Source organism: Macaca mulatta, chromosome 11 (assembly GCF_049350105.2).
Source record: "Macaca mulatta isolate MMU2019108-1 chromosome 11, T2T-MMU8v2.0, whole genome shotgun sequence".
NCBI lineage: Eukaryota > Metazoa > Chordata > Mammalia > Primates > Cercopithecidae > Macaca > Macaca mulatta.
In genome coordinates this window covers 124744820-124771040 of record NC_133416.1, presented here as the reverse complement: position 1 = coordinate 124771040, position 26221 = coordinate 124744820, and the positions used below count along the sequence as shown (strand labels likewise).

Sequence of the window (26221 nt, the reverse complement as noted above, 5' to 3'; positions counted from 1 at the left end):
TATTTACTGAGTGCTTTTAATGATCCAACCTCTTTGCATGTCCTTTTAGGTAGGATGGGAGAGGCTTATACTGCAATGACAAACAACCCTAAAATCTCTGTAAACATTTATTTCTCAATACTCAGAACATTTATTTCTCACTCCTGTAAAGTTGGCTATAGGTTGGGCAATCCTCCAGGGCAGCTGTCTTCCATGCAGTCACTCAGGGATTCAGGCTGTTCTGATCTAGTGGGTCTGCATATCATCCTGGAGCCTCCTTGGTCATGGGTGGCACAAGAAAAGAAAGTGGGAATTGAGCAATGCACTTTAAAATACCCCAACCAGGCCAATAAAAACATCCTACTTTTCATTGGCCAGGGTCAGTCACATATGCAACATAACTGCAAAGAGATTGAAAAGCGTAGTCTCCCGAGTGCCTAGGAGCAACATGGAGCAAGATCTGATGAACACTGGTGTTGTCTCTGCCACATGGATCTTCTAATTTAACCCTTCCAGACCTATGACATAGATTCTGGTCTGTCTACCTGCATTGATTTTAAGCAACTTTCCCAAAAGCTTATAGGTAAAGAGTATCAAGACTGGGCCTGAAACCTGGCTCTGACTTCAAATTCCAAGCTCCTAACCTCTAGGTGCTACTGTCTCCCCTAATAAGTTCTCTCCCCTCTCCACTCTCATTTCTGTTCCTCCTTCTAAAAGAAATGATTCCTGCCAGCACACTCCCCTGGCTTCAATTTTTCTCCATTCCTCTTGGGATAGTGAAATGGTAGTTTGTTTTCCTCTCAATGTCCACCCCAGTATCTTGCCCCCCCACCCCACCCCGAGGCCTCCTCAAATCTCGTAGGTCCTTCAAGTTCTATTTACAAAGCTTCAAGGGCAAAGCACAGAAATGTTCTTTGCTGTCAGGCCAGCAGAGGCATGGGTTGTTGAAACTGGAGGAAATTCCTTCCCTGGTTGACAAAGCTGTGAAATCAGGGTGTTTTATTTTTACCCATTGCCCAGCTCAGGGCTCCTCAGCAAAAGCAACAGGAAGAAGTGAGTTGGGATTTTTGTAAACTTCCATTTGTTTTTTTCTTTTTTAAAACAACTTTATTGATATATAATGTATATACCCTAAAGTTTACTCAAAGTGTACACACAGTTTTTAGTATGTTAACAAAATTGTGCCACTATCACCAAAATCTAATTTTAGAACATTTTCTTTCCTCAAAAAACAGAATCGATTTGATACCCATTACCAGTCATTCCCCACTACCCTCCTCCCAACTTCCCCCACCCCTAGGCAACCTGAAGTTCCAGTTTTAGACAAAGAATTGGTTTTCTTGTTGGAGCATTTCAGAGTCCAGGGAAAATGCAGACCCAGAGTGCTTTCTGAGGGATGAGAAAGGTCAGTTCTGCAGTTGGCATGATGGTACCCATATTGCTGTCCCCAAGTCAGGTCACAAAAAAACATATAGATACATAGACATAGATGTACACATAAATGCAAAGACCCCTACACATGTGAATGCACATACATATGTGCACACACTTGCACCTACAGTCATGCACATGCATACATTGACATGTCTTTGCATGTGTTCATGTGTGCATATAGTCACAGAGGCAGACATACACTTGCACTCAGAAACAAGAATGCCCATGTGCATACCTGTGTGCGCAGACATAGGTCACACTTGTGGCTTTTGATTCAGTTACAGTGATTCCCTATGTGGTGACAGTGGGTCAGGTCATTTTCTCCCGATGGCCGTTTTGAAGTCAGTGGTCTGTAAGAACGGCATTCTAAAGCAATTTTGGATTTGTCTCACTTGGGTGAACATTTGTCCAGCTAATTTAATGTCCAGGTGCTGCCTGGGAAGGCTCTGTGAGGGTGTGATATAGGAGTATGGGCTGAGAGTTAGGGAAAGGAAGAGGCAGAAAACATGGACTTGACATATGCTTCCACGTTTGAGTGATTGTGTGGCTGGGGCACGCCTCTCCCTGATGGGTGGCAGCGGGTAGTTCAGTCTGTCTCCACCTTGCATAACACAGGCTTGCAGATAAACTCCCTTATTTGGCTGCATCTGCACTGGCCTGAGTTCAAGTTCCTTCTCCCTCTTTAGCCCAACTCAATCCTAAGCAGAACCTTGTCCCTGGACCTATGACACTTGCCGGCACTTTCTCAAGTAATGTGTGCCTGCTCACCAGACTCAGTATCCCCACACCTGGCACAGTGCCTGGCAGGGCTCTGGAAGTGTTAGCTCAGCACATGCATAGAAGCATAAATGGTTGACTGAGTGAGCAACTGAATGAATGGAAAATCCATTTGACCTTAACCACACCCCAATGCAGAGGAGAATGGCTGAAATTGAAGAAAGCCCTTCTAGTTTAAGTAGCCCAATTTCTATTGGCTCCACCGTGATTTCTTAGAGCAGGGGTCAGCAAACCTTTTCTGTAAAGGGCTAGATAGTAAATATTTTCAGCTTTGCCATATGGTCTTTGTTACAACTCCTTAACTCGGCTATTTTAACATGAAAGCATCTATAGACAATTTGCAAACAAAGGTATGGCTGTCTTCCAATCAGACTTTACTGTAAACACTGACATTTGAATTTCATATAATTTTCACATGGCACAAGATACTACTCTTCTTTTGAAAATTTTCAACCATTTAAAGGAGTATCAAATTATTCTTAGCTAATGGGTCATGCAAAAAACAGGCTTTGGGCTACATCTGGTCCGTGGGCCATAGTTTGCAACTCCCGTCTCAGAATCCTGGTTCTAGCAAGTCTCAGTATCTTCACTTTTGCAAATTCTATACTCTGCAAACCCTTGACCTGCAGCAGTCTGAATAGTGGGCTAGTTGGGCATGTGCTGGGATGGCCCAGTGCTGGAAGCCTTCTCAGAAAAGGGGGAAGCAGTGGAAGGCCCAGTGGCTTTGGGCAAACTGGACCCAGCTCCTGCTGCATGTCCTGGCACAGAAGATTACTGGGCAAGTCATTCATCCTCTTGAGCCACTACTTCCTCATTGGAGGGATGGGAGGATGAAAAGTTCCCCCTCAGGGCTCTTGTGTGGGTGGAATGAGTACAAGGCTTGTCTCAGGAGCTTGGAAAACTTCGATTCCCTTGTTCCTCAGCCTTTGTTCCTTCCACTTCCAAAGAGGCCATGTAGCTTAGTGGTTAAGACCCTAGTATCAAATAGACTGAGGTAGAATACCAGTTCTGCCTCATATATCTTAGCTATATGACCTTGGCAAATGACCTGAACTCTTTGAGTCTCAGTTTCCTCATCTGTTGGATAGGAATAACACCTGCCTCATGGGGTTAGGTTAGGACTACAACCTATGGAGATAATTTATGTAAAACCTTCAGCAGAGTCCTCACGGGGAGGTTCACAAATGCCATTATTATTCTGAGAAGGCAGCATAGCTCTGTGTCTACAAGCATTGGGTTTAGCTTCAGACAAAGCTGGGTTGCAGCCAGGCTGTGTCACTCAAAACACAACCTTGGGAAATTCCATCCCCCTTCTGCAATCCGGTTTCTCCATCTCCCCCATGAAAGTAGCAGATCCAGTAATTCCTAACGTTAGACTACAACCTGAGTTCAAAACATTTCTATGCCTGTTCTCTCTTCTACATGTGTTGTCTTACACCATGGCCAGGTAGTTTCCATGCTCAGATACCTTCCCAGCCTCCTCTTCCTCTTACCTCCATCTCCATCTCCTTCTCCTTATCTTTCCATCTCCCTTCACCAAGGATCAGACCTGACCCACAGGTCCAAGGTTGACTCAGCCTCAATGGCAGAAGGGAGCAGTGCCCCCCACATGTCACCCTGGCTGACTGCCTTACACAGGCCCTCCTCCCAGTGTCCTCAGCCTCCCTTCCTGTGCCCTCTTGGGCTGTGGGGCCCATGGGTGGAAAGAACACAGCCATTTGAGGTGGAGGTTATGCCTACCACGCATCTACCTGCCCTTTTTTCTCTTACCAGCTACACAGTTATTAGAAAGAAAAAAAAAAATTGAGCAGTAAACTCTGTCTTCCTCATTAGGGACCGAACTTTCCTGGGCCAAGAGTGTTATTAGGTTTTTCAGCAATCACCAAGCATTTGTTGTGTGCCCACTTCCAAAGAGGACCAGAGTGGGCTAAACCTTGTTGAAAAGACAGAAGGTGCAAAAATGCTTCCAGTCCTCAAAGAGTAACCACCATGAAGTCTCTAGAGCAAGGCTGAGCTACTTGGAGTATGAATTTGGTTCAGACTCCACTTTCTCATTTCAGTTCCCCACCGGCTCAATATTTTCCAAACTGTCTACAGAACAAACATATACGTCTGGTTTTACTCTAGTCAGAAGTCAGACGTGTTTTCATTTCTTCCTTTTCTTCTCAGTTTACAAAAGGAACATGCATTTGTTGGAGGAAAAATTAGGAAAGAAAGATAAGCAGCAAGGGAAAAAAAAAAACCTTATAAAACCTCCTAATCCCAGTAGCCAGAGAGAGCTCTGCTAACACCCTGGGGGCTATCCTCTCCCTGGATTTTTAATGCATATGAATTAGGTGATATATGTGTACAGTTTTTAAAACAGTAATTCAGGCTACTGTTGAGTTGAAACCTAAGTGTGGTTCTGGTGAGTCAACAAAAAGAACTCAGTGTGTTGATATCCTTTGATGTCTAGCCCTAGAGCGAAGGACCAGGGGTCTATTTGGTCTTTTTGCCCCTGTGGTACCTTGCTCATGGAAGAGGCTCAAAGTTCATTACCAATTTGATCTGGGCTAGGCTCGTGGTCTATTTCATGTGTTAAGACAGCAGGTAAAAGCATATCTTGGTGTATTAGTCCGTTTTCACACTGCTGATGAAGGATACCTGAGACTAGGCAATTACAAAAGAAAGAAGTTTAATGGACTCACAGTTCCACATGGCTGGGGAGGCCTCACAATCATGGCAGAAGGTGAAAGACGCATCTCACATGGCGGCAGACAAGAGAAGAGAACTTGCGGAGGGAAATTCCCCTTTATAAAGCCGTCGGATCTTGTGAGACTTATTCACTAACACGAGAATGGCACAGGAAAGACCTGCCCCCACGATTCAATGATCTCCCACTGGGTCCCTCCCACAATACATGGGGATTATGGGAGCTGCAATTCAAGATGAGGTTTGGATGGGGACACAGCCAAATTGTATCACTTGGCATGAAACATAGCCCTCCCCAGCTACAGGGGACGCCGGACGCATATCCCCAAGAAAACAGAGGAGAGGAGTCATTCATTCCTCTGTTTATCCATGCACTCATTCCAAGAGCAGTTCCTCGGCCCCTCCCCTGGGCCAGTGTGGACAAGGATGCATCCAGCAGCTTGGAGACCTTCTAGCTCTAGCCACCTGCAGCCTGCTTTGCTTGTCTCTGGGTAGCAGCTGGGAATTCCCAAACAAAAGCAGCAAATGCATGATAAGGACTAACATGGCCCTGCCCTGAATTTGGAGGGTGGAAGGAAAGGCCTACAGTTGGAGTGGGGTAGTCTTAGCTGAGCTCAATGAGCAAATGAGGGTTCAGAGGTCAGGCTCTCTGCATCTCCGGAGTCACCTGCTCTGCTAAGTCATCTTTTCCCGGGGATCTTATGAAATCCTGAAAAGAGGTGAAGGTTTGAGTCCTGAACTCAAATCCTGACCCTGTTGCCTACTCACTGGGGGACCCTGGCGCAGGTAATTTTTACCTTCCTGCGCATGGATTTCTTCATTTATAAATTGTGTCTCTCCTACTAGGGGAGATGGTATGAGAATTTCTCAGGGCAGTCCCTTGCAGGAGAAAACTCCATCAGCGGAGACCATCATCTTATCTCATTTAACCTGCAAGTACTGCTGAGTAGTGTGTATTAAAATTGGACATAAAGATCACACGCACCTGTGCAAAAGACGGAAGTGGCAAGATGCTTATTTCCTGTCCTCAAAAAATAACAGCTAGGGAATCTCCAAAGCAAGGCGGAGCCCCTTGGAATATGAATTCGGTTCAGACTGTACGTCCCCACCTCAGAGGTTACAAAGCACTGTGAGTTCCAAAGGTTTTAGGTAACTTGCCCAAAATCACGTAGCCAGAAAGTGGCAGATTGTCTCAGGTGGTTCTGATTCTGAAGTGTATGCTCCTAACTAGGCTGACTTACTGTCCCAGTCTCCTGGTCTGTACCCACTTTAGAGAGTTATAAGGAGCATATAACGAGGTGCTGCCCAGAAAGCTTTCGCCTCTGTGCCTGGCATCCTGGTAGGCCCTCTAAAGATGGTCATCATCCTAAACAGGACGATGCTGCCCTGCGTGGAGGGATTTGATAAGGAGTATCAGGCTAGAAGTTGTCACAAGTTAATGCAGAGTCTTTGCCTTGAAACGACACAGGGTGGTGGGAAGGGGGGCCCTGCTGCCTCTCCTGAGATACCTACCCCAGTGATCCTATTAATGGAAGCACCTAGCACCTAGTTTGTTTCTCTATTGCCCTAATTATAATTTGCATTTATTATTATTATTTTATTTGCATATTGTCTCATGAGAATGTCGGCTCATTCAAGCAGTCAGTCCTTCTTGTCACCTGCACACACCATCATTGTGACAATAAGGCAAATGTCGTTGGCCTGGCACAGTGGTTCATGCCTATAATCCCAGCACTTCCGGAGGCCAAGGCAGGTGGATCACCTGAGGTCAGGAGTTCGAGACCAGCCTGGCCAACATGGTGAAACCTTGTCTCCACTAAAAACACAAACATTAGCCAGGCATGGTGATACATGCCTGTAATCCCAGGTACTTGGGAGGCTGAGGCAGGAGAGTCGCTTGAACCCAGGAGGTGGAGGTTTCAGTGAGCTGAGATTGTGCCGCTGCACTGCAGCCTGGGAGACAGAGCGAGACTCCGTCTCAAAAAGAAAAGAAAAAAAGAAAAGAGAACGTGTCTGTTCAGTGCTAGGACGCGACACCTTTCTAACTCTAACTTGCTAAACTACTTTTGTTGTTTTGTTTTTTTACAAAAAGAGGAGCCCCCAACCTTAGGGCCGTTGGCAGACCACAGTGCCAAACGAGATTTCACTTTGTTTTTGAATGTATGTTTGTTTTCATTGTATTTATTTTTACTCTGTACCTGGGGTTAGGGATTCTAGCTTTCCATCTGGCAATGATAGACGGTAATGACAGAAAGTATCTCTTTAAAATACACTGATTTTTTTCCCCCAAGGGCAGTACATTTAATAAAAGCTATTAAGTGATAAATAGGAGTTGGCTGATCTGGCAAATTCATATAAATACAAGTGGGCAGATCTTGAATGATTGCAAGGTGAAGAATACTGAATCAGATGTGCAGCCCTACCCTTAGGAGATGCTGAGAAAATATGATGCAGCATTGGGGAAGAGCATGTCTCAGGGTATCTTTGGACAGTGTCGACAACAGCGGGTCCCAGGCTGGACCCCACAATGTGACAGGAGGTAGAGGAATGCCAGGTTACCATTTCCCTGCAGTTCTTCCTGGAGTGACTTGGAGGCTCACACTTCCCAGTTGGCGTCCTGTGGGGTGGGAATACTCCCTCCCTATGAAGCCTAGACCGGAGAGGGCAGAAGGTCACCCAGATGCCCAACAGCTTGGTGTCATACGGTCTGGGGCAGAAGGGATGTCCCCTAACGGGCAGAACCCCACATCTCAGTCTTTGAAGAGCCCAGAGCAGCCAGACTCTGACCTTTTGTTTGTTTGTTTGTTTGTTTTTTGTTTGTTTGTTTTTTTGGAGACACAGTCTCCCTCTGTCGCCCAGGTTGGAGTGCAGTGATGTAATCTCGGCTCACTGCAACCTCTGCCTTCCAGGTTCAAGCAATTCTCCTCCCTCGGCCTTCTGAGTAGCTAGGACTACAGGTACACACAACCACACCTGGCTAATTTTTGTATTTTTAGTAGAGACAGGGTTTCACCATGTTGGCCAGGATGGTCTCCATCTCTTGACCTTGTGATCCCGCCCACCTCGGCCTCCCAAAGTGCTGGGATTACAGGCGTGAGCCACCGCGCCCGGCCGCCTCTGATCTCTTGACTTAGCAAAATCAGATTCAGTTATGGGGGGAAGAATTTAGCAAGACAGAAAGAGAGTCTACGCTTCTAGGCCGAGGTAGGAGAATTGCTTGAACCTGGAAGGCAGAGGTTGCAGTGAGCCGAGATTGCATCACTGCACTCCAACCTGGGCGACAGAGGGAGACTGTGTCTCCAAAAAAACAAACAAACAAAAAACAAACAAACAAACAAAAGGTCAGAGTCTGGCTGCTCTGGGCTCTTCAAAGACTGAGATGTGGGGTTCTGCCCGTTAGGGGCCATCCCTTCTGCCCCAGACCGTATGACACCAAGCTGCTGGGCATCTGGGTGACCTTCTGCCCTCTCCGGTCTAGGCTTCATAGGGAGGGAGTATTCCCACCCCACAGGACGCCAACTGGGAAGTGTGAGCCTCCAGGTCACTCCAGGAAGAACTGCAGGGAAATGGTAACCTGGCATTCCTCTACCTCCTGTCACATTGTGGGGTCCAGCCTGGGACCCGCTGTTGTCGACACTGTCCAAAGATACCCTGAGACATGCTCTTCCCCAATGCTGCATCATATTTTCTCAGCATCTCCTAAGGGTAGGGCTGCACATCTGATTCAGTATTCTTCACCTTGCAATCATTCAAGATCTGCCCACTTGTATTTATATGAATTTCCCTCCCCACTTCTCTGAGCCTTGCAGCAATATCAGAGGCTGGAGGAGGGGAGGGAGGGCCTGCATTAACAAAAGCTCAGTGCCCTCATGGGCAACTAGGCTCTGTCTTTGCATATTCTGATGCCTGGCAGGCCATTGTCATCTTTCTTGTCTGGCTAGGATGTGAGCCTTCCCCAGCCAGCCCCTTACTTAATGGAACTCTATAACTCTTCATTTCCTGGACACACGTTGAGTTAAGCAGGTGGCAGACAGCTGGCATTTCTCACTTGCTTTCTGGCATGTCCCATTTTTATAGGAAGCTAACCTGGCATTTTTTATTATAAAGCCCCAGAGTCCCAAGGTTTAATATCTTGAGCGTTAGATTCATGAGCAACTTGGAAGTTAGAGATTGCCGGAGGCTGGAATTTGATGGAGTGCGCGACCTGTCACTTGGAATGTGATTTATTTGCTCAAGGGAGGGGGGAAGAGCATGGGACAATTAAGTGGGATTTGAGTTGTGAGAAGTGGGGAATGCTTGAAAGGGAGGGGGCCGCAGAGGGGTTGTAAATCCCTCTGACAGCTCGAGTATTTTTTAAAATAACAGCTGATTTTGAAACCAACTGCCTTGTGAGCTCAAGTCAGGCAGCACCACGGACTATTTGCACCCAGCTCTCTGTGTATTTTATTTGGAAGGTAAACACCTGTAGAGAGCTACCACTGGGAGACACTCTGGATTCCAGCCAGATGGCCTTTGCCATGTTACTCAAGCATGCCACACATTGTCCTACCTCAGGGCCTTTGCACTGGCTGGTTTCCCCAGCTTGGAGTTCTCTCCCCAGATTTCCACATGCCTGGCTTTTTTCTTCATTCAGCTCTCAGAAGAAAGATGACCTCCCCAGAGTGGCTTTCCGTGGCTAAAGATGCCCCCAACTCCATCTACTCTCTATCCAATAAGTCTCTGCATTCTCTTTACAGCACTTGTACCTCTCTGAAGTCTTATTTATCTGCTTTTATCTTATTGTTTACCGCCTTTCTTCTCCACTGGACCTTCAGCTTGTGGGATTAAGGACTAGGTCAGTGGTGCGTACATATCTTCTGCACCTAGAACACGGTGCCAGGACCGTTCTGGCACCCATGTAGTGGATTTTGAACTTAACAGATGACCTCTGGGCCTCCATAAAAGGAGAGTGGGCTTGAGCAGTGGTTCTCAAAGTGGGGTTCCCTGGACCCCCAGCATCTGCATTATCTGGAAACTTGTTAGAAATGCACATCAGAAACTCCATCGCAGGTTAAAGGTGGCTGGAGTAGGGCCACCTTTGTTTTAACAAAGCTCCCCAGGAGATTCTAGTGCCTGCTCAAGTTTGTTAACCATTGGCCTAGTGCTTAAACGCCTACAGGATCTAGGTAGGTGCTATAAATGTAGGAAGTAGACCAGGTGTGGTACATTACAGAGTGGTGAGGACTGTGGCAAAGGAGACCACAGGTGCGGGCCCCCAAAGAAGCTGTTATGTTTTGTTGGTTGTCACACCATGGTGGGGATCTCATTCCCTGGAATACTGGAAGGAAAGTTCTGGCCGTGGGAAGCAGCCTAGGGCACTGCATCCATTCATTCATTCATTCATTCATTCGTGTGTTCAGCATTAACATTATAACATGTGTAACATTAACTAGATAAACCCAGTCCCTGCCCGTATTAGTCCATTTTCACCCTGCTGACAAAGACCTACCCAAGACTGGGAAGAAAAAGAGGTTTAATTGGACTTACTGTTTCCCATGACTGGGGAGGCCTCAGAATCATGGCAGGAGGCGAAAGACACGTCTCACATGGCAGCGGCAAGAGAAAATGAGGAAGAAGCAAAAGCAGAAACCCCTCATAAACCCATCGGATCTCATGAGACTTATTCACTATCACTAGAACAGCACAGGAAAGACTCGCCCCCATGACTCAATTACCTCCCCCTGGGTCCCTCCCACAACACATGGGAATTCTGGGAGATACAATTCAAGTTGAGATTTGGGTAGGGACACAGTCAAACCATATAACTGCCCTCTTAGGGCTTACAGTTTGCAGTGGGGAGACAGTTCATCATCATAGGCTCCAGGCAACACCTGTTCAATTACAACTACAACAGGTGTTACAAAGGTAGAGTCCACAGTGCTTCAGGGACCTACTGGAGGGAGTGACCTAGTTGGAGAGGCCATGGGAGGCTTTTGAGGCAAGTGGGAAAAGCATTGCAGGCCAAGGAAATGGCAGAGGCAAAGGTTCGGAGGTGGGCTGGTGTGATTGGAACTCCGTGAATGACAGGGAGAGTCATATGAGAAGAGGGAAAACGGTGTGTAGGAGCCAGACTACATGGGACCTCCAGGCACTGGGAGACTCTGGTGTCTATCCAGAGAGGACTGTGGAGTCATTGTAGCAGTGGAGTGACCGGATCAGTTTTGCGTTTTGAAGCAGTTGCTCATAGTACCGGATGGAGAATGAATTGGGGAAGCCAGAGAGACAGTGAGGAACCGTTGTCATCATTCAGGAAGAAAAATCTTATTAGCAATAATATTCATGGTAATATTATTAGTGATAATACAAGCAGCTGGTGAAGGAGTAGACGCTGTAGCTGGACACTGGACGAAGCACTTGTGTGCTTTCATCTCAACCTCACACCTGCTCACGATGCAGCACTTACTGCCCCACTGTCTTAGTGGCTTCAAACAACAAACAACGAGAACATGGTTCTGAAAGTCAGAAGTCCAAAGTGGGTCTCATGGAGCTAAAATCAGGATGTTGGCAGGGCTATGCTCCTTCTAGAGATTCTAGGGGAGAATCCGTTTTCTTGCCTTTTCCAGCTTTTTAGAGGCTGCCTGCATTCCTCGGCTTGTTGCCCCCTCCTCTATCTTCAGTGTCAGTGATGGTGGGTTGAGTCCTTCTCCCCCATCACATCCATCCAGCTCCCTCTTCTATCAGATCTCCTTTTGCCTCTCTCTTTTGTCTCCCCCTTTGCATTTGAAGACCTTTGTGACATCCATCTGGCCCGCCTGGCTAATCTGTCTATCTCAAGAGTATGACTCAATAACATCTGCAAAGTCCCCTTTGCCATGTAGGGTAAATTTTCACCAGTTCCAGGGATTAGGATGTGGACATCTTTGGAGCCATTATTCAGTTCACCACACTCCTGGTTATAGAGGCAGAGCCTGTGCCCCCATGAGATGCGTGTGCCCCAAGGCCATGGGGGCTTGGGGTGACAGAGCTGGTCTGGGAACCAGGGTGTCAGTCCTCAGAGGTGGCTGCTCCCAGAAAAGCCCCTGCTCCCCACTGTTCACACCTGGCCCAGGTGCCTGGGCTTGGTGGTGAGGCGTTTGGAGGAGGGAAAGGACATGGCTGCCACAGGCATCCAGGCTTCTGTCCCAGCCACTGTTTTGGCAGAATGAGCCAGTCTGGACAGAGGCCCTCAGAGACAAACCTTCTAGATGGTTTTATCTCATTGTTTCTGACAAGCCCCTTTTAGGTTGGTTTATAATAAACATCTCGTACCCACAGTGCCATCTTAGCCAAAGGCTCTCTGTGTCACCTGAGATAGGGGCTCAAAGGGCAGCCTTGTGGGTACTGCCTGAGGCCAGGCTGGGAGAGGTGGGGTACCTGCAGATAAGATGGGGAATTCCCAGGCCTTGCCCCTCTTCTTGGAGAAAGATGATTTTTGGTGTAGAGAGATACCGAGAGGTGCGTGTGTGTGTGTGTACTAGAAGCTAGAGAGGTACTAAATACACTATTGAGCCACTAAAACACTTTCTACTGACCTCCAGATGGACTGTACTACCAGCAGTCCTCATTAATCTTCGTTGCCATAGGCGATGGGGATAGTGACATTACAGCTACCACTTTCTGAGGGCTTATGACATGCCAGAGACTCAGAGAAAGTTGCTAAGAAGCAAAAGACGGGTTTTAAGAACATAGCCTCCAGATCCAGGTGGCCTGCATTAAAACCCCAGTTCCTGCAATTCCACGACTGGGTATTTATCCAAAGGAATGGAAATCAGCATGTCGAAGAGAGATCTGTGCTCCCTGGTTCATTGTAACCCTCTTCACAATAGCCAAGATATGGAATCAACCCGAATCCATCAACAGATGAATGGATCAAGAAAATGTGGCATATAAATGCAATGGAATGTTATTCAGCCTTAAAAAAAGAAGGAAATCCTATCATGTGTGACAACATGAATGAACCTGGAAGACATTATGCTAAGTTAAATAAGGCAGGCATAAAAAGACAAATAACGGCCGGGTGTGGTGGCTCAGGCCTGTAATCCCAGCACTTTGGGAGGCCGAGATGGGGGGGATCACCTGAGGTCAGGAGTTCAAGACCAGCCTGGTCAACATGGTGAAACCCCATCTCCACTAAAAATACAAAAATTAGCTGGGTGTGATTGTAGGCACCTATAATCCCAGTTACTCAGGAGGCTGAGACAAGAGAATTACTTGGACCCAGGAGGCGGAGGTTGCAGTGAGCTGAGATGGCGCCACTGCACTTCAGCCTGGGTGACAGAGTGAGACTCCGTCTCAAAATAAATACATAAATTAAAAGACAAATATCACATGATCTCACTTATATGTGGAGTCTAAAACAGTCAGTCATAGAAATTGAGTAGAATGGTGGTTACCAGAGGCTGGGGAGTGTGGGGAGTGGAGAGACTTTGATCAAAGGACACAGAACTTCATTTAGACAGGAGGAACAAGCCAAGAGATCTATCGAACATCATGGTTATTATAATCAATAACAATATGTTATATGCTTGAAAATTGCTGAGGGAGTAGATTTTAAGTGTTCTCACCACACACAAAAAAATGTGAGATAATGCATAAATGAAATAGCTTCATTTAGCCATTCCACATATATACATATATCAAAACACCATGTAGTACACAATAAATATATACAACTTTTATACATTAAATTAAAATCATCCCAGCTCTACTTAACCCCTGAGCCTCAAGTTTGTCATCTATAAAATGAGATTGATACCATGCTTCATTGAACCATTGAAGAGACCTTCAATTAGAATATTCACCATTTAGGCTGGGTGCAGTGGCTCATGCCTGTAATCCCAGCACTTTGGGAGACCGAGGCAGGAGGATCACTTCAGCCCAGGAGTTTGAGACCAGCCTGGACAACATAGTGAGACCCCATTCCAAAGAAAAGAATAGTCACCATTTATTTTACGTGCTACAAAGAAAGAAATACAGTGCCAATGAAACTATGCTCTGTCAATGATTGCAGGACACATTCTGATTTTAGAAATGTGCATATTTGGAATCAATGAGAAACAGCAAGAATACCCACTTTGTAAGGCTCTTATCCTTAGACTGCCTGGCACATAGAATGTGCCCAGGACATGTCAGCCTGTATTGTTTCTGCTGGACCCATTTTACAGACATGGAAACTGAGGTTGAAGTCACATCTGAAGGTCACCCAGCAAGTAGTAAATGCTGGAGTCAGGATTTGGACTCAGTTTGTGCTCCTCTGTTCCCTTAGCTGTGATACCTGATTAATGGTTCAAGAATCATGTCTGATAACTGGGCACCCACACAGTGGAGGAGAAGACAGGAAGAAGATTGGGAGTGGGTTCCCATCAAGGCTATGCATCCACAAGCTGGGCCTCTGGGTGTCCATATCCTCACCCATAAAATAGATATAATAGGGTTTGCTATTATATATAGGGGTTGCAGCCTTGCTAGAAGGAATCATGGAAGTGATATAGGTCCCAAGCACATGCTCAGTAAACTTTCATCCTCTTCTCCCTTCCTTTCCCCACATCCCACACTGCGAGTGGCTTTTAGGCCACCATTATTAGTCATGAGGAATTCCAAGCTCAGAGTAGTTGCTGTGGACACTTGAACTGACTTGCCGGGACCATCCTAGCCTCAGTCATCCTGGACATCTGCCTGATGCCTGCTCATCTTTAAAGCTCAGCTTTCATCTTCAACTTATCTCCAGCTTAGCTCTTGATAAACACCCAGGTGGGCACAGCCAGGCCTGGAGCCCCAAATTCCTCTGTAGACATTGCCCATCTGCAAATACTCTTCACTGTGTAAAGGCTTTAGAAAAGGATACCTTGGGTATCAGTGCTGCTTTACATTTTTTACAGATTTCAACACCATATGCTAATTATATTAATTGTTAATTCTTTCCCTGCTTACTCTTTTTTTTTTCTTTTCTTTTTTTTTTTTTTTTTTGAGACAGGGTCTCACTCTGTCACCCAAGCTGGATTGTGGTGGTGCAATCACCATGCACTGCAACCTCTGCCTCCTGGACTCAAGAGATCCTCCCTCCTCAGCCTTCCAAATAGCTGGGACTACAGGCATGTGCCACTTCACACGGCTAGTTTTTTTGTGTATCCTTCGTAGAATTGGGGTCTTGCCGTGTTGCCCAGGCTATGACTTTTTAAAACATGTTTTGGAAGGATAACATACCTGCAAAAGTATCCAGATCATAAAAGAACAGCCCCGTGAGTTTCCACTAAGTGTATCCATGTAACCAGCACCCAAATCAAAACACAGAACACTGCCTTCCCCCAGCCCCCTAATAATGCTCCTTCCAGCACCACCGCCTGCTACACACACACACAAGGGCCATCACTGTGCTGACTTCCAGCACCTAGGTCAGTTTCATTTACTTATGCACTTCATATAAATGGAGTAGTCTTGGGTGTCAGGCTTCCTTCACTCAACATTATGTTGGTGAGCTTTATCCATGCTTTTTGCAGTTAGCAGTAGTTTGGTTATTTTTATATAGTGCAGCATGAACATATTTTGTTATATGTATATATCATATTTTATGCACTTTTCTGTTGACGAACATTTGGGTTGCGTCTTAGTTTGGACTACCATGACAAAGTACTGCAGACTGGATGGCTTAAATGCAACAGAAATTGTGCCTGTAATCCCAGCTACTCAGGAGGCTGAGGCAGGAGAATCACTTGAACCCAGGAGGCAGAGGTTGCAGTGAGCCAAGATTGTGCCACCGCACTCCAGCCTGGATGACAGAGGGAGACTCTATCTCAAAAATAAAGAAAAAAAAAGGAAAGAAAGAAACAACAGAAATTTATTTCTCACAGTTCCAAAGGCTGAAAAGTCAACAATCCAGTGCTAGCATGGGCAGATTCTGGGGAGGGCCGTCTTCCAGACTGTTGACTTCTCCTTGTATCCTCATATGGCAGGGAAAGAGTAAGAGAACTGGCTGGAGTCCCTTTTAAAAGAGCACTAATCCCATTCATGAGGCTCCGCCCTCATGACTTAATTATCTTCCAAAGCCCCACCTCCTAATACCATCACACTGGGATGAGGATTTCAACATACAGATTTGGGGACACAAACATTCAATCCATTGCTGGTTGGTCCTAGTTTGGGATTCCAACAGACAGGTTGCTGTTAACATTCTAGTGCATGTGTAGGAGTGAATATGAGAATTCATATCTGTTGGGTACTTACTTAGAGGAAGAATTGCTGGTTGTAGATTTGTATTAGTCTGTTTTCATGCTGCTAATAAAGACCTACCAGAGACTGGGTAATTTATAAAGGAAAGAGGTTTTATGGACTCACAGTTCCACATGGCTGGGGAGGCCTTACAATTATGGTGGAAGGCAAAGGAGAAACAAAGGCATGTCTTACACGGCAGCAGACAAGGGTGCTTGTGCAGGGGAACTCCCCTGTATAAAACCATCAGATCTCATAAGACTTATTCAACACCAGGAGAACAGTATGGGGAAAACTGCCCCCATAATTCAATTATCTCCACCTGGCCCTGATCTTGACACGTGGGAATTATTACAATTCAAGGTGAGATTTGGGTGGGGACACAGCCAAACCATATCAGGTTATTATTTGTATGTATATTTCACCTGAGTAGCTGTGCCAAACTGGTGCAGTGGTTTCTCCAGAAGCTCCTGAGGTCATATGGGAGTGAGAGAAGCAAAGACCAGTAGCTGCTGAAGGGAAAGATGACGTAAGGAGGGAAAGAAGACAAGGGGTGGAAATCTGAAGCTTGAGACTTACCTGCAGTTACCCTGAGCAGGACACTCCGGGGAGTCTTGGAGCCTTGTTGGCGGTGATTTGCCCTTTGGTCTGCAGTGGGGAGGGTGATTTCTGGGCTTTGGCCTGTGATGAGTGTAGGTGGCTGTTCAGGAACAAAGTATCCAGGGGAGGGAATCCGCCCACGGTCTCAAATATTGAAATGTCAACATGGAGTAATTGGCTGCTCTGCCCACTCTTCCTCCACCTCTGCTCCAGCAGCCACAGCAAACACCCTGCCTGGGACAGCAACCTAGGGGATGCGGGGCCAGCCCTGACTCATTCTGGGCTGCCTCCTGCCAGCTGGCTGGGTGACCTCCTCGGACACGTGAATCAGACTTTCTGTGAGTCAGCTACCTGGGGACTTCACCTTAAGCAGATGAAGAAAAAAATGTTAAAGATCATAGGTGGCTATCAGTAGCATTTTAGAAGAGTATACGGATGGGTGGACAGATAAACAGTGTGATATGTATGTAGATATATCACTTATATATATTTGCACAAGTGTATGTGTGTCTGTTTACTATTTTGTTAATCACTTACAACTTCTTACAATAGCCAGTGATCTCATGGAGAGTTACCATGAAATGTACTAGGCATAGAGAGGTGCCTATACCTTTACATGCCTGGTTTCATGGGATTCTCCTGACAACTCAGAAAGGCAGGAGCTGTTGGCCCCATTTTGTAGATAATAAAACTGAAGCTCAGAGAGGTTAATGCACCCACCCAAGGTCACACAGCCACTAAATGACAGATCAGGATTCTAACCCCTTAGTCCTACTCTAAGTCCCCATGCTCCTAACCACTGTGCTATACTTCCCACTGGATGCCAAGGCCTGTTTCCAACTCTGTATTTCATTCAATCCTCATACTCAACTACAGGGTTAAGTATTATTAGTTTCCTTTGGTCGATGAGGAAACTGAGGCCCAGAGAGGTGAGGTAACCCATCTCAAGACAGTAAGTAAGGAGCACAGCTGGGATTCTAACTGCGATCCCTCTGATACCAGCGTTCTTGCTTCAATCACAGGACATACAATCTCAGCAAAGCCCAGTACACGACAAGGGCTCAGTAAATACCAAATGGATGAACACAATGCCAGGAGTATTTTAGCAATAACGTCGTAGGTTAAAAGAGGAAGATTCAAACAGTGATTTTGATGGAGATGGAAAATTAATTTTCACAGTGATGTTCTTTCTTCTTTTGGCCCACATTGCATACTCTGAGCCAGTCACAGTGCTAGGGGCTGGGAGTGCTATGATGAATCTAGAATCCATTCATTCAGTGATGGCTTGTGGGTGCCTGCTCTGTGCCTGCTGGGAATTGGACTCACTGCAGAGGAACGGGACGGATGAGCATACAGGCGACTAAATGAGAAGGTGTTACTTTCACTGCATAATGTCCTTTTTCATCCTGTCATTCATCTTAAACTACTGGTCCTGGAAATGAACTCAATGAGGCTGAAAATAGTTAGAAAAACTCTTTAGCTAGACAGGCGTCTGGTTTGGGGGTGGTATTACTGGTGTTTACACATCCCCGTCCAAACAATTGACTGCATCGTTTGCTGATGATACTTAATACACATCAGCCACCACTTTACTGGTCTTTCATCACTGTCCTCACACACTGACTCCTGGCAAGTGCATGCAGCTGGTGTGAATGGCCAACAGAATGCTGTCTGAGTGGTGTCTGAGGACCCAGAAGTTGTTGATTTATGTGCTGCTTTCCACCTGTGAGCCTCTGGGATGGACTGGACGTGGCAAACCCATTTCTGGACTAGGCTAGATTCTGTGGGTGTCCTTGTCGGTCAGCCACGTTGGCCAAGTTTCTAAAGAATCTACAAGAACTTCCTCCCAGATCTCCATCCCAGAACCAGATCTGAAGTCCAGTCCCAGACTTATTATCTCATAAGCACAATAGTGGTGTGTCCACGTGTCTCTTCCATCATTTGTCACTTGAAGTAACTGTCATGGGTCACCCTCTTCTGAACGACTGCCATTAATTTATCTTGTCCTTTTGCTTTTCAGCCTCTGTAAGGGACGGACGCTCTATTCTGTCGTGAGGGATGCCAAAATCGTCTTGGATGTCAACAAAACCAGGCAGATTGCTCAAGAAATTGTGAAGGTACTGTCGGCTCTAGGGCCTCCTACCTAAATCTCAGAAAGACCCAGTTTCCCCCAGAGAAGCCCTCCAACCCCAGGACTCCTAACATTCATGGTTGGATTTCAGACTACCAATCTGGACTTAAAAGAAATTAGACTTCACCTGAAAAATGCCAGGCCATGTGTAAGTAAGAATTCTGCCTCGATACGATCTGTAGGAACTATCCACCAATGGATGGTTTCCATCTGGTGTCTCATTGCTATGGTACTTGGACCTATGCAAGGACCAGGGGTCACATACAAGCTATTCAGCCCTCTTGGTTAGGATCCACCATCCCTTGAGGCCTTGAACTCCCATGAGTGGAAACCATCTCTCTCTCCACTGCTGCTAAGGAAACATCAAATGGTTGGGTGTTGTTTTGGATTAAAACAAGCAAGAACATCCTGTGTTTTCTGGCAGGTGCCTTATTAGTTGTACTCAAGCTTTCATTTCTCATTTGGAGGTGTTAGGACCAAGCTGTAAGAGGAACGATGCAACTGTTCACAAAGGCAAAAAGAAAGAAACCACTGCCACTCTAGATGTTTGCCCTTGAACGAGGCTTCCAATAGACTTTTGTCTGTTCTTAATGAGCAGTTATGAACATCTGTTTAGGAACTCAGTGCCTTCTGCAGCAGCATAGGTTAAGTAGGTCTGACTAGTCTTGCAGAAGAGTTAGTCTTTAAAGGGGAAGTGGATGAAAATGGTTGGTTGAATTCCTTTCCCTAGGGATCTCTTTTGCTTCTTCTTCAGGAATCAGATGAGCAAGTGGGGATGGCCTTTCTGTGGTCTGAGAGTGGCAATGGATTTGTGTCTTGGGGGCCCTGCCTGTTCCTGCTTGCCATGCCTTCCCCGACCTCTCCCCCAGGACCCATGGTCAGACCCCAGGCCCTGCCACTGTTGAGTGTGGTCCCATTAGGGAGCCAAGTCTTCAGGACAAGGGATGTGAACTCAAGCCAGGGTGGCAGCGAGCTCTTAGGTTGTTCTCTGGCAACTCCCTGTTCCTTGCTTCTTGCAGGGCATGGGCTACCTCCACGCCAAGGGAATCCTGCACAAGGACCTCAAGTCAAAGAATGTCTTCTACGACAACGGCAAAGTGGTCATCACGGACTTTGGACTCTTCAGCATTTCTGGGGTGCTGCAGGCTGGCAGGTGAGAGGCGGTGGGAGCACCCGGAGAGTTTCCTAACAGATGATAGTCAGGAGGTGGGAAGTTAGTCCAAATGGCTTTAGTGACGTAGACTCAGGGTTGGGCCTGAGGTTGCTGAACTGAGTGGGTCGGCTGCTCTACTGATGCAGGATGCCAAGGCCATGCCGTGTTTCCCCATGGGGAGGCCAGCACCTTGCTCACCTGTCTTGTCTTTGAGTGTGTGTGATTGGACACAGAGCATCCCCAGATCTTTCAAAGCCCCCACCCTTGAATTTAACTGGAGGGCTCTCCTCTAACCCTAAGTACTCACCTGGAAGTTGAGATCACCCAAGAGGCCTTGCTCAAAGTTTTCTAGGAATTAATTGATTTTAGTACAGGAAGAGTACAGTTAACAGCAAGGGGTTTAAAGTCAGAGGCAACCATGGCCTGACACAGCCCTTCCACTTATTAAATGCGACTTTAATCAAGCCGAACAACGTCTCTGAACTTTAGTTTCCTTGTCTGCAAGAAAAGTGGTAGGTTTGATGATGTCTTCCTCAATCAGTTCTTGTGAGGATAAAATGAGAACAAGCATCAAGCATCCACCCAATGTCTGATGTACCTCAAAAGCTCCACAAAGGGTAGCTGCTGCTGAGTTGTTGTAATTAGTATTAATTTGCATATACCTCCCAGTATCACCCAGGAGAATCATTAACTGTCGTTAAGTAATTAACTCTCAGCCACTACTCACCCTAGAGCAAGCTGCATTGAGTTGGCCACGTGAAAACCAGCTTGATCTCAGATAACCCATAATTCACAAAGTCTACCCTTGTGACTTTTAATTTGAACTGTGCTCTCTCTCTGTCTCGCTCTCTCGCTGTCTCGCTCTCCCTCTCACTTGAAACCTCTGCATGCTTTTTGTAATCCTGCATTTTGTAACAAATGGTGCATCTCTTCAGAAAGCCCACAGTTTCTCTCATTTTACTTCCGTTTCAGCTGCTTTTGAGAACCGCTGATTTTTTTTTTTTTTTTTTTTTTTTTGAGGAATGCCGCAGGGACGCCAACAAAGTGAATCTTGTTTGTGCTGTGCGATACCTTGAATCTGTTATAAGTCGGATCATTTGGAATTTGACAAAACTTCACGTAGCTGTTTCTGTGTGATGAGGACCAAACAGATGCTTAAGTTTCTTTTTCAGATTTTACTCCACCCAAGAAAGATTAACCATAGTCTACAAAACTATCTGTAGTCCCTAAGGCAGTAAGTAGGCAGTAAATATGTAAATATATCAAGAGATACTGGAGAGAGTCCCTCCAGTTGGAACCCAAGAAGCCCAGGAGGGCAAGACCGTGTAGAATCCCTTCTTCCCTCTGACTCCCCTGCAGCAGTTAAGTTCCTGGTTCACTGGCAGGGAACTCATACCCTTCCCAGTTTCCCAGTGTCCCAGGGGAACTGCAAGGATGCAATGGTGGGTGACTTCACTGTGAACCCAAGTATTTGCATCAAGACAAAAGGAGGCCCAGTAAGAGTTTTCTCTAACTTGCTTCTGGGCTTTTATAAAAAGCAGACATTCTTCCCTCCTGGTGGCATGTCCACACTTCTCCCTTTCTCCTGACCAGTGGCTTCTCCCTGTGGTGGAGGAAAGGGGTGCAGGGCCTCTGATTTTCTGCCTTTAGACTTAGTTTTCTGAAGCCACAAGGAGAAAAGGAAGAAAAAGAAATGGAATGGAATGGAGTGGAATGGAATGGAATGGAATGGAATGGAATGGAATGGAATGGAATGGAATGCCTTGGGCATCCCTTCCTTTAGCTCATTCATGGAGACCCAGTGTCAACCAGGAAGTTAGTTCAACCAAGTCAAGGGCAATGTGGCTTCCAGTCTGCTTGTCCAGACAGCAGCCCCTCCCACCCCTGCCCCAGCCAAGTTGTCAACACAAACCCAGGGAGTGCCCTCAGCAACATCTCCCAACAAGAAATTCACATTTCCCGGCCACCCACAAGTAGCCATCAATGACTTCTTATGCTTTTATCCTTGTTCCAGTTACATATTATGCTGCAATGAACCATCTCAAAACTTGGTGGCTTAAAACAAGGTATTGTCATCCCTCATGGTTCTGTGAGTTGACAGGGCTCAGCTGAGCTCTTGTGTTCAGTTTGTCCTGTAGGTACAATGGGATGGGTGGTAAAATTGGAGACAACTGAAGGCTTCCTCATTCACACAGCTGGGCTGGGCTGGCTGAAACATCTGGGGGACTGATGGGGTCTCTCTCATCTCCTGCTTTTCCCTCTTCATGCAGCCTGTCTGCATGACTACATTGGGCTTCCTCACACCATGGCAGTCTCAGGGTAATCAAACTTATGTAGCAAGTGGGTTCTACCAAAGCAAGCATGTTGCAAACCATGACAGGGAGGTGGAACTCTTGGGTGTCCCATGAATCCCAGGACGTTTCCCAGGTAGTGGATTTGCCTCAATATTTATGAATACCTCCAGTGTAGCTCTAGGGATCCACAGAGTCCCCTCAGGGGTTCAGGTCCATTTATTCCCTCTTGTTTATGCAAAGGCATCTTTGGTAACTGCCCCCATTGCAGCCTGGAGCCCCCAGTGCAGCAGCCAGAGGCCAGGGGACACCCCTTGAATAAGGGGCATCTATGGCCCTAATCAACAACCTGGGGGCTGGATTATAGGAGTGGAGAGAGAAGGGAGCTGGCTAGGCTTTGGGCATTGCAGGAAGCAGGGCCAGTATCTCTCAGGAGATAGGCCTGGAAGTTCCCTCATTCATTATTCACTCAGCCAGTCAGCAAATAATTAGAGAGTGCATGTATTAGTCAGCTTGGGCTGCTGTAACACAATACCAGACTCAGGGGTTTAAACAACAGACATTTATTTTCTTACAGTTCTGGAGGCTGAAAGTCCAAGATCAAGGTGCTGGCAAATTTAGTGTCTAGTGAGGGCTCTCTTCCCAGCTTGCAGATGGCCACCTTCTTACTGTGTCCTCATATGGCCTCTTCTCTGTGCACTGAAAGAGAGAGATAGAGGTCTTTGATGTCTTTCCTCTTCTTATAAGGACACCAATCTTATTGGATTAGGGCCCCAGACTTATGACCTCACTTAACCTTAATCACCTCCCTATAGGCTTTATCTCTAAATACAATCAAATTGAGGGTTAGGGGTTCAACATAATAAATTTGGGGGAGACAAAATTCAGTCTATAATACCTTGAGATAGATTCCAGATTAACACACACCTAGGGGTTCCCTGATCCTCAGTTTCCTCATCTGTAAAATAGGAGTAGGGGCAGGCACTAATTAATAGCACCTACCTCATAAGGCTGTTTTGGTGATTAAACGGGATACAGATGAGGAAGGCTTAGTTTAGCATTTTGCTTTTTTTTTTTTTTTTTTTTTTTGAGACAGGATCTCTTGCTTTGTCACCCAGGCTGGAATGCAGTAGTGCAATCATGGCTCACTGCAGCCTCAACCTCTGAGCCGTCCTCCTACCTCAGCCTCTCAAGGTCTTGGGCTTACAGGTGTGCACCACCATACCCAGCCAGGCTTTTTAATGGTTCTCTCCAGAAATTCTTGTAGAATTGGGGTGAGGTGCCTAGTCCCTGGGGTTTTAAAGACTTGTGCTCAAACAGATCTCAGCTCTGTCCCTTTGGACAGGTCACTTAACTGTTTTGAGCCTCCGTTTCCTTATCCACAGAACAGGATGGTAGCCCTCAGATTGTGGGCTTGTGAGGCCTAAGTGGGATGGGCACTCTGACAAACAGTAAGCATTCAGCAGGAGTCACTTGCCTTCCTGCCCTCCCCTCAGTTATTAGAGCTTGGGGTATGGATAGCCCTTGGTGCCCAGCAGGGAGAGGCCACCCCTCAGCCCGAGGCAGGGATGGAGCAGCCCAGTGATGTGTGTTCTGCACATCCAGACAGACTCTAGCATACAGCTGTTCTGCCGTCGTCAAAAAAGGTATCATTTTAGATGCCAGTGCTGTCATGCCAGCCTCCCAAAGCCTGTTATTAATCATAATAACCATAATGAAGATGATTTGGGTTTGCCACCAGTGGGCCTATCGCCATGGGAATGGGGCACCACAGGGTGTTAGTGCCAGGCCTGGCTCCCGGCCCCCTACCACACCGGCCCCAGGCTGATGGCTCTTGCGTGGCCACCATTCCACCTCCTGCCCTGGCCCCAAAATGCCAGTTCTCTGCTGACCCCATGAGTCAGGAACAGGTGGCAGGGGTGTTTGCAAAAAGATGGGAGCAGAGAAGCTTCCCTTGGGCAGGAGCACCCCAACCCACTCCACCCACAGTGGCCCAGTCATTGCAGGGGAATGTTGGCTAGCCTATGCCAAAGACTTTCATGGAGGACATTCCTACTGTGGCCTCTAGTCTCAAATCCACTTCTGAGTCCTCAAGATAAACACACACACACACACACACACACACACACACACACACACACGTAAACAGATATATACATGTGTAATGATTATGTCCAGTAATTGTGTGGCTCTGGCAGCTGACACAGTCCTGTGCCATGCACTGTCTCATTTTAGTCCTTGCAACAGCTCTGTGAAGTACAAATTAATGTGCCCATTTTACAGATGGGAAGATAGAAATTTGGGTCTGCTCAAGGTTCCATAGCTAGTAAGCACAGATGGAGCCTTCAACCTCTGTGTGTGTTCCTGATTGTAGAAGCAAGAGCTGATTTAACTCTGCTGACTCAAGAGTTTGCTAGTGAGTTTGAGTAGTAGTTTCTAGCACAGGATGTGTTGCATCATGTCTTTTGTGTAGAATGCAGGAGCAAGTCATGTGTTATTAATCCTGAAACACTGAGATTTGGACCGTTTCCTTATTTTGTATAAATTAGGACAGTGATTCTCAACCAGGGCAATTTTTCTCCTCCAGGGGACATTTGATGATGTCTGAAGACATTTTTAGTTGTCATGATTGGGGGAAGGGGGGTGCTAATGGCCTCTAATAAGTAGAGGTCAGAGATGCTGCTGAACATCCTACAATGCCCAGGACAGCCCCCGTGCCCCCCAACAACAAAGAATTGCCCAGACCCAAATGTCAATAGTGCCAAGGTTGAGAAATCCTAAATTAGAACAAATTTAATGGTGTCTGCCTGGCCACAGTTTTTTCTGTTGCATGCATGCCAGTCTGCTCCTAGCCTGGGAATGCAGGAGGTGGATGGGTGGCCCAGGATGAGATACCTGTGGTAAGCCACCATCCAAATGCAACTGAGAGTTGCGATTACAGCAGTTACCCAGATATGCTTCCTTTCCTACAGTCCCTGTTTTGGGTTCTACAAAAAGTTGAGTATATGCAAATGGATGCTACCTTCATGTGTAAGATGGAGGGGGAATGAAAGAGATCTTAAAGAACTACATGTGTGGGACACACCCAGCCCTACCCAGCTAGTGAATGTCACTGCAGTACTGGAACCCTGAGCCCCAAACTCTTGGGGTCTCATTCAGGGATCTTTCCTCCACCCAGTGTTTCTACAGGTGTTGATCTGCAAGTTGATTTGGGGGAGGACATGAACAAACATTTTCTATCTTAATTTTAACGTGTATTAGAAAATCACTAGTCTCCATGTATGGCCACACTAAAGAGTGACCTATTAAAACATATTTAAGTTAAAAATGCATTTCTTAGTACATGATAGTCTAGAACAGTGGTGTCCAGTTTGGTGGCCACTAGCCAGATGTGGCTACGTAAATTTAACTTTAATTAAAATGAAAAGTTCAGGGCTGGGAGCAGTGGCTCATGCCTATAATCTTAATGCTTTGCGAGGCTGAGGCTGGAGGATCCCTTGAGGCCAAGAGTTTGAGACCAGCCTGGGCAAGATAGCAAGATCACATAGCAAGACCACATCTCCTCAAAAAATAAAATAAAATTAGCAGGGTGCGGTTGCTCGTGCCTGTAATCCCAGCTACTTCATAGGCTGAAGATGGGAGGGTCACTTGAGGCCAGGACTTCAAGGCTTCCATGAGCTATGATCTCACCTCTGTACTTTAGCCTGGGTGATTGACAGGCTGTCTCAGCAGACCCTATCTCTAAAATTTAAAAAAAAAAAAATTAAAAGTTTAGTTCTTCAGTTGTAAGCCACATTTCAAGTGCTCAGTAGTTATGGTGGTTAGTGGCTGCCACATTGGACCATAGAGAGGACATTTCTGTCATAATGGAAAGTTCTATTGTACAATGCTGCTCTTAAAGGTATTTAGATATGGCAAAAATCATGATTATGGGATATGAAT

General features: G+C 46.4%; 1 protein-coding gene and 1 long non-coding RNA gene across 4 annotated transcripts in view; one reads left to right on the top strand and one right to left on the bottom strand.

Annotated features, from left to right (window-relative positions):
- KSR2 (kinase suppressor of ras 2) overlaps positions 1 to 26221 on the top strand; it is a 508355-nt gene that overhangs the window by 467735 nt on the left and 14399 nt on the right. For 2 of the 3 annotated variants that reach the window (XM_028829955.2, XM_077955340.1), the window contains exons 15-16: positions 18725 to 18821; positions 19855 to 19988. In XM_028829955.2, the coding sequence (XP_028685788.1) occupies positions 18725 to 18821; positions 19855 to 19988 (231 nt within the window). Of the gene's footprint in view, positions 1 to 13165; positions 13831 to 18724; positions 18822 to 19854; positions 19989 to 26221 lie in introns of those variants that run through there. The other variant, XR_013401510.1, reaches the window with a different exon arrangement.
- On the bottom strand, positions 95 to 16801 carry LOC114670968 (uncharacterized). Its single transcript, XR_003720828.2, has 2 exons — positions 16684 to 16801; positions 95 to 256 (listed from the first exon to the last, which is right to left on the bottom strand). It is a non-coding gene; the product is annotated as an uncharacterized LOC114670968 (long non-coding RNA).